Raw genomic sequence first — 16,322 nt, 5'->3', positions numbered from 1 at the left:
CGCTATGCTTCGCAAAAGCCAATGCGTAGGAGGTGAGGGCAAGTACGTTGAACTTGACGAATCAAAGTTTGAAATAAGACATAACCGTGCTGGGGTTTATAGAAATAAATTTGAGGAACAATGGGTTCTGGGTGGGTTTGAGCGTGGAAGTGGGAAATATTTCCTGGTTCCAATCGAAAAACGTGACTTTGCAACGAGCGTACCAATTATCGAGTCTTGGGTTTTGCCCGAAACTACTATATCGGCAAATCATTGGCGTTACAAAAGATCATTGGACCAAGAGTGCCTAGAAAAGCTTGAATTAAAGCACTCGATTCGCTTTAAGGATTGTCCGCTAAGTTCTAAGACTAAAGGTTCGTTTTCGCGAGCAAAGTCAGATATGTCAAGAAAGGATAGAAATGGGTCTCTTTGTGCTAAATACTTGGCAATGTACATGTTTACATCGTGGGCCAAGAAAGAAAATAAACAAATTTTTTTGGCCTTTTTGGAAGAGGTTGCCCGTTTTTATAATCCAATGCTTGGAGGGCCCCTTGATTTGGACGCCCCTGGTCCTTCCCACAGAGAGTAATCGTGTTACTCATCATTGCGGTGTAACATTTATAACATTTCATCCATTTTTGTATGTTAAAATAAAAATTGTTTTGGTTCCTATTATTGCAATCTTTAAGTATTAAAATATAGTAATTGTACTTTATTTCATTTCATTACATTGTTTTAATCTGTTTTACATCTCATTTTGTATCCGATGTTCGTACACAAGCCACTCTGCTGGCTTCACGAACAGTGTTCAATAAATAAATAAATAAATCTAAGGCTATATTCCCTTCAGTTTTTGTTTAACCTATTGTTTTGGTTAAAAAAATTTGCTTGTAGTTTTCCTTACACTTTCAGAATTGATGGAAAAAAAAATGGAGAGTAGGCATATCATTAGCGTTAGTTCTTTACTTGAACTATATTGACTCTGCGCAATAATGATTGAAAATGGCGTGTTCATAACATAGATATATTAAAAGGGTAGATACACAATTCAATGGGAGGTCGACGCGGAAGGGGCAACGAGCAGACAGCCGCTATTTTCTGGGAGTAGCCGTATAAAACGCCATCTATCGGGGACAAATTAGCGGCCAAAATTGGAACTATCATAAGAATGAGTGGCACTCTATGTTAACTCCCTATAGGGCATAATAAGTCAAACCCTCGGAGATGCCATTACTCCATTTCCAAATCTACTTCCACATTGTGGCAGAAGTAAATATTTACTTCTGATTATGGCCATGACCAAGGCTTAGCTCGCCTTAAATGTTTTTATTACTAATAAATGTATAAAAAAAGACTCTTACCTTCAGAAAACGGTGGTATTTCCTCGAAAGTAAGTAGAAATACAAGTTCCAAGTGTTTTTTAAAAGATTTTACAGGTGTAAAATTTATAAAATACGTTTTTCCGCTCTTAGCTCGTATAAAATGGAGTAATGGCATCTCCTAGGGTTTGACTTATTATGCCCTATAGGGAGTTAACATAGAGTGCCACTCATCCTTATGATAGTTCCAATTTTGGCCGCTAATTTGTCACCGATAGATGGCGTTTTATACGGCTACCCCCAGAAAATAGCGGCTGTCTGCTCGTTGCCCCTTCCGCGTTTTTTCGTTAAGCCTAAGCCAGCGAAGTGGATCTAGACCCTTTATAGTTTTACTATATCTATGGTTCATAACGGGTTTAGCCTTAGTTCTTTACTTGGTCTATATTCACTCTGCGTCTCGCCATAGAGAAAGGAGTTTTCCTCCATGGTCTCGCCATGGATGAAGGATGCGCGTGAGGAAATTTGTTTTCACACTACAGGATAGGCAACTCCCTATCTCGAGCGACAGAATATTCTGTATACACTCTGTTACAACGTCGGTTGTCAGCACGCGCAAACCTATTTCTCTATGTAACGTAGCTTTGTACGTGCTGTCAAGAGACAAAAAACTTCAGGATCTTCAGGATTTAAAATATCCGCGAGTTTTTTAGCTCGAGTGCACAGACCTCTAGACCTTAGTTTCAAATACGTGTGAAATTACCTACAGCCTACTACACGTATTTGAAACTAGGCCTAGAGGTCCGTGCACTCGAGCTAAAAAACTCGCGGATATTTTAAATCCTGAAGATCCTGAAGTTTTTTGTCTCTTGACAGCACGTACAAAGCTACGTTACATAGAGAAATAGCTTTGCGCGTGCTGACAACCGACGTTGTAACAGAGTATATACAGAATATTCTGTCGTTCGAGATAGGGAGTTGCCGATCCTATAGCGTGAAAACAAATTTCCTCACGCGCATCCTTCATCCATGGTCTCGCCCTCGCCATGGGACTGTCACGTGATCTTAACGAGACCCGCAACGACGCACGCGTATGGCCGGTTAGAACTTAGAAACCGAGTGACCGTTCGTTGTTTTCCCTTTTTAGTTGATTCAGTACGCTCTTTCAAGTTTTGATGGCGTGGTAGAGGAAGGCATCAACTAAATCTGAATTAATCAACGGTTTAATCAAATTATCAGTCGCGAGTTAATTTATTCTCTCAAAGAAGAAACGTTTTGGAGCGAGAAGCCATCTTTAGGTGAGATATTTTTCGATGTAAAATACATTTACTAAACCTAAGCCTAGGCGATATACTCCATGTGGGTGTATTAATGGCAGCCATTTTGTATTGTTGCGAAACCTTACCTAAACCTGAAGCCAATGGCTTTTGAAATTATGTTGAAAATTAATTAGGCTTATCACTCCTTAAGTGTTTGTAATTTGTAAATTTTAACGCGATCCTACATTGGTATGATAATGTTATCAAGATATTAATGGAAATGATGGAATAGTAGCATAGCTTTTATAAATGTTTATTTATTGGAAAGGAACAAATATTAATGACTTTAGTAAACGTAAGACTAGACTTAAGTTTCGGAACTTAAAGTTCATCATGGACAACATTTTCTTGTACAAAGTTATATAAATCCTCCAATTCTCTCGAGCCTTGATACTCTTGAAGCTTTTCACCGTTACGGAATATAATTAGCGTAGGGTAGCCTTCAACCTAAACGTATTATGAGATAAGAAGCTATGCAAATTATCCTAATGTCCTTAAATTAACCTTTTGGTTTTCGCAAAGCGAATCTTCTTGAGTACAATCTACATCGGCTATTTTAATTCCTCTTTTACCCATAAATTTACGACCCAAGTCTTCCCAAGTTGGGGCCAGCATTCGGCAATGTCCACACCTGTAAGGACAAATGATAATTAAAATGTTTATCAAGCGACTAAAGTTAGATGGGTCTTACCATGGAGCGTAAAATTTAACAAAAGTTACGCCTTTACTAACAGAAGAGTCAAAGTTGTCTGAATTTAACACCAAAATGGGAGCTGGCTATATGTTGAAAAGTTTTGTTTAAACGTACCATGGATGAAGAATGCGCGTGCGGAAATTTGTTTTCACGCTATAGGATCGGCATGCAACTCCCTATCTCGGGCGACAGAATATTCTGTATACACTCTGTTACAACATCGGTTGTCAGCACGCGCAAAGCTAGGTTTCTATGTAATCTAGCCTTGCGCGTGCTGACAAGAGACAAAAAACTTCAGGATCTTCAGGATTTAATATCGTTTAAAATATCCTGAAGTTTTTTGTCTCTTGTCAGCACGCGCAAGGCTAGATTACACAGAAACCTAGCTTTGCGCGTGCTGACAACCGATGTTGTAACAGAGTATATACAGAATAAGCTGTCGTTCGAGATAGGGAGTTGCATGCCGATCCTATAGCGTGAAAACAAATTTCCTCACGCGCATTCTTTATCCATGTTTAAACTTTAACTGAAATTATGACGCAATTATCTATGTTTATTTTTATACTTACCACTTGATCTTCTTCTTGATCTAATATTTTTCCATCTTCCGATGTTTTTGACGCTTCGTTTTGAGCTTGTTGCATTTGGACTACATATGCTTTTAATTCTTCATGAGTTCGACCACCTTGATATCTATCAACCTTTAAAATAATTAAACGAAGGGGTTAATTAATTAATTATGAAAAATTAACGCAATGATTTAATATTACTTTTTTGCCATCGACTATCCAAAGAAGAGTTGGGAAAGCTTTAACTTCCATTTCGGTACAAGCTGCTCTGTTAACTGTGCAATCAACCTTAAACGTATTCTCAATTAAAATTAGTTAAAATTTGCTTAATGTAAATTAAAATAATTTCAGTATACTTTAGATATAGTAACGGAATTGTCATGTTGAAATGTCATGGCTAAATCTTCCCATACTGGCGCTAGAATTTGGCAATGTTTACACCTGAATATTTGTAAATAACATTAGTAACTGGTTAATCTAACTGTAATTAATATAAATTAACCAGAATTGAATTTAAATATCTTAAGATTAAGTTAATTATTGCGTGTTGTGGTAGGTTTTTAAATTACACCCCTGAAAGTTGGCTACCATGTGTCAGGCTTGATTCACTTGAGTCGGTAGCGACATCTAGCGCCATTTACCCTAACTAAAAATGCCTCTAAACGGACTAGTAACTGTTAATGTATAAATAAATAGAGCCTGTCGCCATTTTAAGGGCCACAGAGACTATTTAGGGATCTTATCTCCATTTTAAGGGCCACTGCACAACTTTTAGGGATCTTGTCTCCGCTTTAAGGGCCACTGCACAACTTTTAGGGATCTTGTCTCCATTTTAAGGGCCACTGCACAACTTTTAGGGATCTTGTCTCCATTTTAAGGGCCACTGCACAACTTTTAGGGATCTTGTCTCCATTTTAAGGGCCACTGCACAACTTTTAGGGATCTTGTCTCCATTTTAAGGGCCACTGCACAACTTTTAGGGATCTTGTCTCCATTTTAAGGGCCACTGCACAACTTTTAGGGATCTTGTCTCCATTTTAAGGGCCACTGCGCAATTTTTAGGGATCTTGTCTCCATTTTAAGGGCCACTGCACAACTTTTAGGGATCTTGCCTCCATTTTAAGGGCCACTGCACAACTTTTAGGGATCTTGTCGCCATTTTAAGGGCCACTGCACAACTTTTAGGGATCTTGTCTCCATTTTAAGGGCCACTGCACAACTTTTAGGGATGTTATCTCCATTTTAAGGGCCACTGCACAACTTTTAGGGATCTTGCCTCCATTTTAAGGGCCACTGCACAACTTTTAGGGATCTTGCCTCCATTTTGAGGGCCACTGCACAACTTTTAGGGATCTTGCCTCCATTTTGAGGGCCACTGCACAACTTTTAGGGATCTTGCCTCCATTTTTAGGGCCACTGCACAACTTTTAGGGATCTTGTCGCCATTTTAAGGGCCACAGAGCACCATTTATTTAAAGTAAAGCGCGGCTCCGTTGATGCTCCTTATAGATGGCTTTTCTGCTACAAAGTGGCTAAGCTTGCTGAAGGCTAGTTAAGCCAAAGGCAGGAACCAATGGGAACTAATGCATTAGGTCTGATTGGTTCCTGCCTTTGGCAAGGTAAAATTCGTGTGCAGAAGATTAGCCAGAATGCTAGGGGTGATCATGGAGCCGCGCTTTCCTTTAAAGAAAGCTAACAAAAAATCACCGATGGTCCTAACTATGTCAGAAATTTTATGCTACATCACTATTGAACTAAAATGACATCAGAACTACGTGTTTTACCCTCCTCCCCCTTAAATATCATAAATTGAGGTACCATGGTGCGTAGAATTTGATAAAATGATGCCCATGCGCTGTTACTTTCTCGTAATCTTCATCAGTTAAAACTGTAAGGCCCTTTTGAGGTTTAGGGATATCAGATGGCTTAGATGCTTGTACCTTTTTAAATGAATAATTTTAATTAATTTTAAATTTTCGTATGAACTTATAGAGTAATGGCACCTCCCTGCCTTTGGCTACGTTACGCTCTATGAGAAATTAACATGGAGTGCCACTACTCTATTAAATAAACTGGTGGAGGTACTTTTTCATTGCCCAAACTCTCTTCTATGAAAGCTTGCAGAGACGCTAAATCCCTGGAACCTCTGTATTTTGTTCCTTCGTTTGATCCAACTTTAAAAAACATGAGGCTATGAAAAGAGTACACGTTGTTTTAGTATTGCAGATGGATAAAATATTTCAGTAGTAAATCGTAAATTACGTTGGATATCCCGTAATTCCGTGTTCGGCGCATAAAGCCGTATCTGTCGTGCAATCGACTTTTGCTATAACGATATTATTCGCGTTTTTATTTTTTTCTGCCAACTCGGAAAATATGGGGTTTAATCTCTTGCAATGGCCGCACCTGTTAAAAAAGTAAATATAAATACGCAAGTTAATATTAGGAAATTAAAAAAAAAATAATTTTGGGGATATTATAATATTAGGATTATAACAAATGAAAATTAGGAAGATTAAAATATGATGGTAATTTAGAATAAATTTTATAAGGAAACATTTTACATAGCTCCCGAATTTAAGAACATTGAAATGTTTGGTATTAAAATTTGGGAAAATTAAATTATCAGGGTATGAATCCAAAATCTGGGAAAATTATAATCGTAGGTTAAGAATTTGAAATTTGGGTAAATTTAAATATCAGGGTATATATCTGAAATTTGGGTAAATTTAAATATCAGGGTATATATTTGAAATTTGGGTAAATTTAAATATCAGGGTATATATTTGAAATTTGGGAAAATTAAATATCAGGGTACGAATTTAAATTTTGGGAAAATTTAAATATCAGGGTACGAATTTGAAATTTGGGAAAATTTAAATATCGGGGTACGAATTTGAAATTTTGGAAAAATTTAAATATCGGGGTACGAATTTGAAATTTTGGAAAAATTTAAATATCGGGGTACGAATTTGAAATTTTGGAAAAATTTAAATATCGGGGTACGAATTTGAAATTTTGGAAAAATTTAAATATCGGGGTACGAATTTGAAATTTTGGGAAAATTTAAATATCGGGGTACGAATTTGAAATTTGGGAAAATTTAAATATCGGGGTACGAATTTGAAATTTGGGAAAATTTAAATATCAGGGTAATAATTTGAAATTTGGGAAAATTTAAATATCAGGGTAATAATTTGAAATTCGGCAAAATTTAAATATCAGGGTACGAATTTAAAATTTGGGAAAATTTAAATATCAGGGTACGAATTTGAAATTCGGCAAAATTTAAATATCAGGGTACTAATTTGAAATTTGGGAAAATTTAAATATCAGGGATTCAGGGTACGAATTTCAAATTTGGGACACTTTAAATATCAGGGATCCAGGGTACGAATTTCAAATTTGGGACACTTTAAATATCAGGGATTCAGGGTACGAATTTCAAATTTGGGACACTTTAAATATCAGGGATTCAGGGTACGAATTTCAAATTTGGGACACTTTAAATATCAGGGTTCGAATTTAAAATTTGGGAAACTTTAAATATCAGTGTACGAATTACGAATTTGGGAAAGTTATAATATCAGGGTAAGAATTACGAATTTGGGAATATTAATACACGAGGTTAAATCAAAATTTGGGAAAATCAAAGCTACAAAAATTTTAGCACGAAAGTTAATTTAGGATGTTTACGGTTAAAAAATATTGGGTGATTTTTCTACTTTGCTTCAAAGAAATTAATGTATTTTTGAAATTTGATACGCAAAAGTGGGTGTTTATAACAAACATAGCGTATAAATATAATTTACGGGGGGTGTATAATAACACGTAATCCTTGAATTTCGTCATCATTACCATTAAAATTAAATTATTAGATTCTTACCATGGTGCGAAAAACTTGATAAAATGATTATTTTTTGGTACTTCGGCTTTAAAATCGTCTTCGCTATATTTTAAAACGTCCTCATTGTTATACAGATCGCTTGAGTGAATGGTACCGACCATAAACGGGAATATATATAACAAAGAATAGAATTTTGTTCGTAATTTGTTACTTAGAAATAACATTTTATTAATTGAAATTAAGAATAAACTAAAAATGGATGGTTAACTTAAAATGCTTAAACTACACACTATACTACGATTCTATGAGTTGGGTTACGCTCTAGAATTATTTATTAAACAGTTCCGATCACCGGAAATACACGCGGTAAAGGCAAAACCACGGTGAAGACTGATTAGAATGAAAATAACAACTGTTATTTTACGCACCGAAAAAATTAGTAAAATCATGGGACGGACGGACATAGATACGGTTGCTTATTAGAGGTTAGGACAGTAATCCTGAATCAGTTATACCATGGTTATACTAAGGAGTATATAAAGAGGGGGAGTTGAAGTTAGCAGCTTTGGCAAGGTATAGAGAGATTTCAGTTGGAGGAGCTGAGTCTCGTGACATAATTTACGCTGCCATATTGGTGGGTTTAAAGCAGGAATGAAGCTGAAACCACCCAATTTGGCTACCAGAACAGCGGTAAGACTTGGAAGGGTGTGACGTACAATCCCATCTGAAAGCTCTGTAGTTTCGCCTTTCGTTTCCTTATAATATTCGGTTCGCCGTGTTTCAACCAATAAGATTGCAGAGAAAGATTCGCGCGCACACCGGAAACCATAAGTTCATAAGAGTTTCATAAGTTTGTCACTGGTTACTGAGAGCTTGTTATGGAGTGACGTAGTTGAAACGTCGTAGATTCTCGTAAAGCGACGCCTGGTATAGACTAAATATTAAGATGGACTGCAAAACTAACCGAGTGTAGTCAATTCTCGCTTGTCGTTCTCGAACTAGCTCTCAGTAAGTCTCTAGCATTACGAAGTATAGGAAGTGTCATACTTATGGAACTTAGAAGAAAACTTTAAAAACGAGAACACTCGAGCCTTCTACTCCTCCTCTTTGTACCCTCTTTGATTAAACGCTAATTAATTAATTGAGGATTTATTGTTGTTTCTTTTGAGCTATCATGAAGACTATAATTACTCTAATTCACCTTTAATTACATTTGCCATATAAGCATGAAAGATATAATAAATTTTACGTGAAATTTAGGAGTTTTACAATATAAGTATTTTCTGTAATTTCAATCAAGGCTTTTTGGAAAATTCAAACTAATTTTTCTACTATGTAGGCAAAAGTCCATTACTTTATTCCATATGGAATAAAGTAATGGACTTTTGATGTAGGTTATAATCAGCGATTAAAAAAACCTTTTCTGACTTTAATTAATACGAAATAACTTATGACTAATAAACTAACTAATAACGAATAAAAGCTAAAACTAACGCGTCCTAATCTGTGTAAAGCTACTTTGGTCTCATAGACCATTTCAACGTAAAAAGGTTACGCAAATCCTTCCATAGTTTTTTATTTACTATCTTACTAAAAGAGAAAGGCAAGCTTGAAGCCGTGCGCGCCTCCTTTTCGAAATACCCTATAAGTTTAAAAGCTATACTTCCTCGTAACGTGGCGCCAAATATCCACCTAGCGGCCGGAATAGATTAGAGGCGCAAGGAGGGGAGTTGAGGAGGAAGTGATTGGAACACGTCTGCTTAAAATCAACACGGTTCCATTTAAAAATGGCGGACCCACCAGCTGAAGACGTAGCGGGTGCAGCCAGTTCAAGTTCCGCTGATGGAAGAAACCCAAAGTCATCAACAAAACCAAGTTCTTCCACGCCAACTGATCAAACCGTCGAGTACAAAACGGCTGAAGAATACTGTGCCGCTGTTAATAAATGGTTGTGGCAATGTTACTACCTGCAATGCTTCGCCAATACGTTACCCTATGCAATGAGCTGCATGCAGCAACAAGGATCCACTACCAGTACGGACCAAAACAGAAACATTACCCCGAATAACTTATTTCCCGGGAACCAAGGAGCTAACAATGTCATTCCAAATCAAGCCGCTGAAAGAATACTCGGTACGCTGGTTGTAAACGTCTTAACTGTGTTTATTGTCAAGGGTTTATATTGGGCTGGAAAAATTGCAGAAACTGTCAGATTTTCAGTTTAAAAGTATATAAAGGTCCAAGGGTTGTTACCTTGAAGCAACTATGCTTCTTTCTGGTTTCGGTGGTAGTTACAGGGAGTCGGTGTACCCAGTGCCAGTGGCGCCTTAACAGGCCCCTTGGCGTTGCAATGCGTTGTCCCCATTTTCGAGTGAATGTGTGAGTCATGGGCCCTCCTCCATAGGGTTTGTGTGTGGAGCCCCTAGGTCAGTACCCATCAGGCCCAAAGACATTGCCAATAACTGTGTGTCTCACCACTTGCATTGTTTTGATCCACAGTAATAGCCCCATTTTATGGTTTAATTACCAGACACTCTTTAGAAGTGGCCCCTTCATAAACCACTTTGGGAATTTTTAAGAATAGGTCCAGGCGGCCAATTTGATTTTTTTTGTTCTTTTTTTTTTTTGAAAGAATAACGTGTAAGAAAAAATATGACGCAAGAATTTTTGTCCGCAAGTGTATATTAAAGCCACAATTTAAAAAAGAAAAATTAAAAAGGGTGGAGAATTTAATTAATAGGAGAATATTTTGGAAAAGGTGCCAGCTAATTAATAGGAGAATATTTTGGAAAAGGTGCCAGCTAATTAATAGGAGAATATTTTGGAAAAGGTGCCAGCTAATTAATAGGAGAATATTTTGGAAAAGGTGCCAGCTAATTAATAGGAGAATATTTTGGAAAAGGTGCCAGCTAATTAATAGGAGAATATTTTGGAAAAGGTGCCAGCTAATTAATAGGAGAATATTTTGGAAAAGGTGCCAGCTAATTAATAGGAGAATATTTTGGAAAAGGTGCCAGCTAATTAATAGGAGAATATTTTGGAAAAGGTGCCAGCTAATTAATAGGAGAATATTTTGGAAAAGGTGCCAGCTAATTAATAGGAGAATATTTTGGAAAAGGTGCCAGCTAATTAATAGGAGAATATTTTGGAAAAGGTGCCAGCTAATTAATAGGAGAATATTTTGGAAAAGGTGCCAGCTAATTAATAGGAGAATATTTTGGAAAAGGTGCCAGCTAATTAATAGGAGAATATTTTGGAAAAGGTGCCAGCTAATTAATAGGAGAATATTTTGGAAAAGGTGCCAGCTAATTAATAGGAGAATATTTTGGAAAAGGTGCCAGCTAATTAATAGGAGAATATTTTGGAAAAGGTGCCAGCTAATTAATAGGAGAATATTTTGGAAAAGGTGCCAGCTAATTAATAGGAGAATATTTTGGAAAAGGTGCCAGCTAATTAATAGGAGAATATTTTGGAAAAGGTGCCAGCTAATTAATAGGAGAATATTTTGGAAAAGGTGCCAGCTAATTAATAGGAGAATATTTTGGAAAAGGTGCCAGCTAATTAATAGGAGAATATTTTGGAAAAGGTGCCAGCTAATTAATAGGAGAATATTTTGGAAAAGGTGCCAGCTAATTAATAGGAGAATATTTTGGAAAAGGTGCCAGCTAATTAATAGGAGAATATTTTGGAAAAGGTGCCAGCTAATTAATAGGAGAATATTTTGGAAAAGGTGCCAGCTAATTAATAGGAGAATATTTTGGAAAAGGTGCCAGCTAATTAATAGGAGAATATTTTGGAAAAGGTGCCAGCTAATTAATAGGAGAATATTTTGGAAAAGGTGCCAGCTAATTAATAGGAGAATATTTTGGAAAAGGTGCCAGCTAATTAATAGGAGAATATTTTGGAAAAGGTGCCAGCTAATTTAAAAATGGCGGGGCATGTTAACACAACCAAACATAACCTAAGCCAACACCAATCGCCGGGACCCTCTAGTTATATATATATATAGGTTCTATATAGTAGGATGTATAAGATTTTAATATACATTTGCGGACAGAAATTCTTGCGTCATATTTTTTCTTACGCGTTATTCTTTCAAAAAAAAAAAAAGAAAAAAAAATCAAATTGGCCGCCTGGACCTATTCTTAAAAATGGCCACCACTTTTTGTAGTTAAAATATTTTAATTGCCCTGCGTTGTACCAGAGTTATTTTTAAAAATTGAGTTTAATTACCAAATAAATTGTTGACACATTATTGTAGATAAAAATGTCATCAAATTAAAATTTGATGCCCCGAATTTCCCTGGACTTTTTAGTAATAGTTGTTTCTGAACTAGATCACAACGAGCATGAATGTTATATATTACCTCTAATGGAAAGTAATTAAACACTTAGATACTCCAGAACTTTATAAACCCTGACATAAAACGCAAGTTTATAAATAATTGTATGAAATCTGAAACCACCCAAAATAATCGCAGGAAGAGAATATTTATTACCTCCACTTTGGAAAAGATTTTTGGCGGAAGTTTTAGACTTTTTCATGCTGTTATTGGTCAAGTTCATGGTGACTTACATTGCTGTTGATTATTTGGAGATAATGTGAGTTTAACCGCAATTATCTATGCTCTCATCTTGTGACGCTTGTCTGATTTTTTTTTGAAGAGACTTGGATAAGTATCAGTTTGACTTGACTCGATTGGTCGAAGATAAAATGCAGTACAAAGCTATCATGGAAATGACCAGCGAAATTATAATTGTGGAGATAACCCACAGGATTGCGGTTTGCGCCTTTGAGGCAATTTGCCTGTTTCGAGGGTCCAATAATCAAGGGGGTTCCACCCCCGGGAAGAGTTTCTTTCGACTCAGGGTTGTCAAATGCTACAGAGTGGATAATTTACCTAATAATAGGATAAGGGTGTATCCTGCTGAGGACTTAGGGTTTGGTTGGTAGGTGAAATATGAGGTTTACGAAGAGGGGGTGACACTATTTTGGAATTGATTTTGAGAAAGTGAAAATATTTGAGCTGAATTTGGATGAAATACTAAGATATAAACGTCTAATAATTTAGCTCTAAATTGGATATAAACGTCTAATAATTTAGCTCTAAATTGGATATAAACGTCTAATAATTTAGCTCTAAATTGGATATAAACGTCTAATAATTTAGCTCTAAATTGGATATAAACGTCTAATAATTTAGCTCGAAATTGGATATAAAGGTCTAATAATTTAGCTCGAAATTGGATATTAACGTCTAATAATTTGGCTCCAAATTGGATATTAACGTCTAATAATTTGGCTCCAAATTGGATATTAACGTCTAATAATTTGGCTCCAAATTGGATATTAACGTCTAATAATTTGGCTCCAAATTGGATATTAACGTCTAATAATTTGGCTCCAAATTGGATATTAACGTCTAATAATTTGGCTCCAAATTGGATATTAACGCCTAATAATTTGGCTCCAAATTGGATATTAACGTCTAATAATTTGGCTCCAAATTGGATATTAACGTCTAATAATTAGGCTCCAAATTGGATATTAACGCCTAATAATTTGGCTCCAAATTGGATATTAACGCCTAATAATTTGGCTCTAAATTGGATATTAACGTCTAATAATTTCGCTCTAAATTGGATATTAACGTCTAATAATTTCGCTCTAAATTGGATATAAACGTCTAATAATTTCGCTCGAAATTGGATATTAACGACGAATAATTTCGCTCGAAATTGGATATTAACGACGAATAATTTCGCTCGAAATTGGATATTAACGACGAATAATTTCGCTCGAAATTGGATATTAACGACGAATAATTTCGCTCGAAATTGGATATTAACGACGAATAATTTCGCTCGAAGTTGGATATAAAGGTCGAATAATTTCGCTCGAAATTGGATATAAAGGTCTAATAATTTCGCTCTAAATTGGATATAAACGTCTAATAATTTCGCTCGAAATTGGATATTAACGACGAATAATTTCGCTCGAAATTGGATATTAACGACGAATAATTTCGCTCGAAATTGGATATTAACGACGAATAATTTCGCTCGAAATTGGATATAAAGGTCGAATAATTTCGCTCGAAATTGGATATAAAGGTCTAATAATTTCGCTCGAAATTGGATACAAAGGTCTAATAATTTCGCTCGAAATTGGATATAAAGGTCTAATAATTTCGCTCGAAATTGGATATAAAGGTCTAATAACTTCGCTCGAAATTGGATATAAAGGTCTAATAACTTCGCTCGAAATTGGATATAAAGGTCTAATAATTTCGCTCGAAATTGGATATAAAGGTCTAATAATTTCGCTCGAAATTGGATATAAACGTCTAATAATTTCGCTCGAAATTGGATATAAAGGTCTAATAATTTCGCTCGAAATTGGATATAAAGGTCTAATAATTTCGCTCGAAATTGGATATAAACGTCTAATAATTTCGCTCGAAATTGGATATTAACGACGAATAATTTCGCTCGAAATTGGATATTAACGACGAATAAATTCGCTCGAAATTGGATATAAAGGTCTAATAATTTCGCTCGAAATTGGATACAAAGGTCTAATAATTTCGCTCGAAATTGGATACAAAGGTCTAATAATTTCGCTCGAAATTGGATACAAAGGTCTAATAATTTCGCTCGAAATTGGATATAAAGGTCTAATAATTTCGCTCGAAATTGGATATAAAGGTCTAATAATTTCGCTCGAAATTGGATATAAAGGTCTAATAATTTCGCTCGAAATTGGATATAAAGGTCTAATAATTTCGCTCGAAATTGGATATAAAGGTCTAATAATTTCGCTCGAAATTGGATATAAAGGTCTAATAATTTCGCTCGAAATTGGATATAAAGGTCTAATAATTTCACTCGAAATTGGATATAAAGGTCGAATAATTTCGCTCGAAATTGGATATTAACGACGAATAATTTCGCTCGAAATTGGATATTAACGACGAATAATTTCGCTCGAAATTGGATATTAACGACGAATAATTTCGCTCGAAATTGGATATAAAGGTCTAATAATTTCGCTCGAAATTGGATATAAAGGTCTAATAATTTCGCTCGAAATTGGATATAAAGGTCTAATAATTTCGCTCGAAATTGGATATAAAGGTCTAATAATTTCGCTCGAAATTGGATATAAAGGTCTAATAATTTCGCTCGAAATTGGATATAAAGGTCTAATAATTTCGCTCGAAATTGGATATTAACGACGAATAATTTCGCTCGAAATTGGATATTAACGACGAAGAATTTCGCTCGAAATTGGATATTAACGACGAATAATTTCGCTCGAAATTGGATATAAGGGTCGAATAATTTCGCTCGAAATTGGATATAAGGGTCGAATAATTTCGCTCGAAATTGGATATAAGGGTCTAATAATTTCGCTCGAAATTGGATACAAAGGTCTAATAATTTCGCTCGAAATTGGATATAAGGGTCTAATAATTTCGCTCGAAATTGGATACAAAGGTCTAATAATTTAGCTCGAAATTGGATATAAACGTCTGATAATTTAGCTCTAAATTATAAATTTCTCTCAATTGACCCCAAAGGGTAATATACAAATTTTGAGAAATACTGAAATAGTGTCGCTTTGTCCTCTCCAAATAAATACTCGCTCTTGCTTAAATCGTAAATAAATTTATTAAATATCGAAACCATCTGCTCAGGGCCCTTTTACGAGCTGTGGTTAAAAATTTCTCAATGGCCTTCCTTCAACCGGCTTGTCTGTCCATATTTTTCTTCCAACACAACCGAGCGGCTTACGATATGATCGCCAAAAGTATTGTGGTCGAAGATCTTCCTAGGAGAAATCATTAGAAAAGAAAAATATACCTGAGTTTATAAATATATATAATGTGTGTACAGTATTTTTTTCTGTCTATAAAACATACTTCTGGCCATTAAATGTACTTGGAGCTACTCAGAAAATGTGTACAATTTTTTTTTAAATCATCTAATTTGATTTCTAATTTGTACTTTTTTCTTATACTATAATGAAAGAAATAAAGATGTATATTAATTATTTAAAGTCTTTGAATTTATTTTTAATTTTTTTTAACCTTCGAAATGAAACGTTTTCCTAATTGTAAAGTTGCTAACGTCTTGAAAAATTCTCTATAAATTGACTCTGAATTTCTGGTTTACGATATTCGAATCATAAACCATTTTTAAAATGGCTGCACCAGAGACAAAGGTAATGCGGATTTATACCAGGGTTCATACAAACCTGGAAAACAGGGAAAACCTGGAAAAATTAGGGAAATAAATAGTTGACAAAAACCTCGGGGAAATTTAGAATTTTTAGTGAAATTCAGGGAAATTTGCGTCAAACAGGGGGCCGAGTAATTAATAGTTAATACCCTCCATAGGATTAATGTTACGCTATACTTTGGAGGCTCATAACTCTGGTTCTACTAGAGATACGGGAATGTCCTTGGAGTATGTTATAATCCAATTTGCCTCCCCCCTCCTTCGTTAACATTTGCTCCGTAGGATACTCCATATACGGGAAAAACCTGGAAAACTCAGGGAAGTATATGAAGAAAAACCTAGAAATCTCAGGGA

At 35.4% G+C, this 16,322-nt stretch overlaps 2 protein-coding genes across 2 annotated transcripts; one reads left to right on the top strand and one right to left on the bottom strand.

The window, feature by feature from the left end:
* Positions 1 to 2,851: 2,851 nt before the first annotated feature.
* Positions 2,852 to 8,168, bottom strand: LOC149610554 (thioredoxin domain-containing protein 5-like). The gene is made up of 10 exons (XM_089858772.1): positions 7,764 to 8,168; positions 6,140 to 6,283; positions 5,963 to 6,068; positions 5,696 to 5,817; positions 4,234 to 4,318; positions 4,079 to 4,165; positions 3,878 to 4,009; positions 3,306 to 3,391; positions 3,119 to 3,245; positions 2,852 to 3,061 (listed from the first exon to the last, which is right to left on the bottom strand). Exons 1-10 carry the CDS (start codon positions 7,946 to 7,948, stop codon positions 2,936 to 2,938), a joined length of 1,200 nt encoding a protein of 399 aa, XP_089714898.1. The 5' UTR covers positions 7,949 to 8,168; the 3' UTR covers positions 2,852 to 2,935.
* Positions 8,169 to 9,396: 1,228 nt separating this feature from the next.
* Positions 9,397 to 15,786, top strand: LOC149610553 (protein FAM8A1). Its single transcript, XM_089859111.1, has 4 exons — positions 9,397 to 9,857; positions 12,206 to 12,326; positions 12,390 to 12,674; positions 15,425 to 15,786. The coding sequence occupies exons 1-4, from the start codon at positions 9,512 to 9,514 to the stop codon at positions 15,573 to 15,575; spliced, it is 903 nt and encodes a 300-aa protein (XP_089715237.1). The 5' UTR covers positions 9,397 to 9,511; the 3' UTR covers positions 15,576 to 15,786.
* Positions 15,787 to 16,322: the final 536 nt, after the last annotated feature.

Source organism: Phalangium opilio, unplaced genomic scaffold (assembly GCF_054372755.1).
Source record: "Phalangium opilio isolate 3A_F unplaced genomic scaffold, DU_Popi_V2 ptg000329l_1, whole genome shotgun sequence".
In the NCBI taxonomy this organism is placed as follows: Eukaryota; Metazoa; Arthropoda; class Arachnida; order Opiliones; family Phalangiidae; genus Phalangium; species Phalangium opilio.
This window is presented reverse-complemented; position numbering and strand designations above follow the sequence as displayed.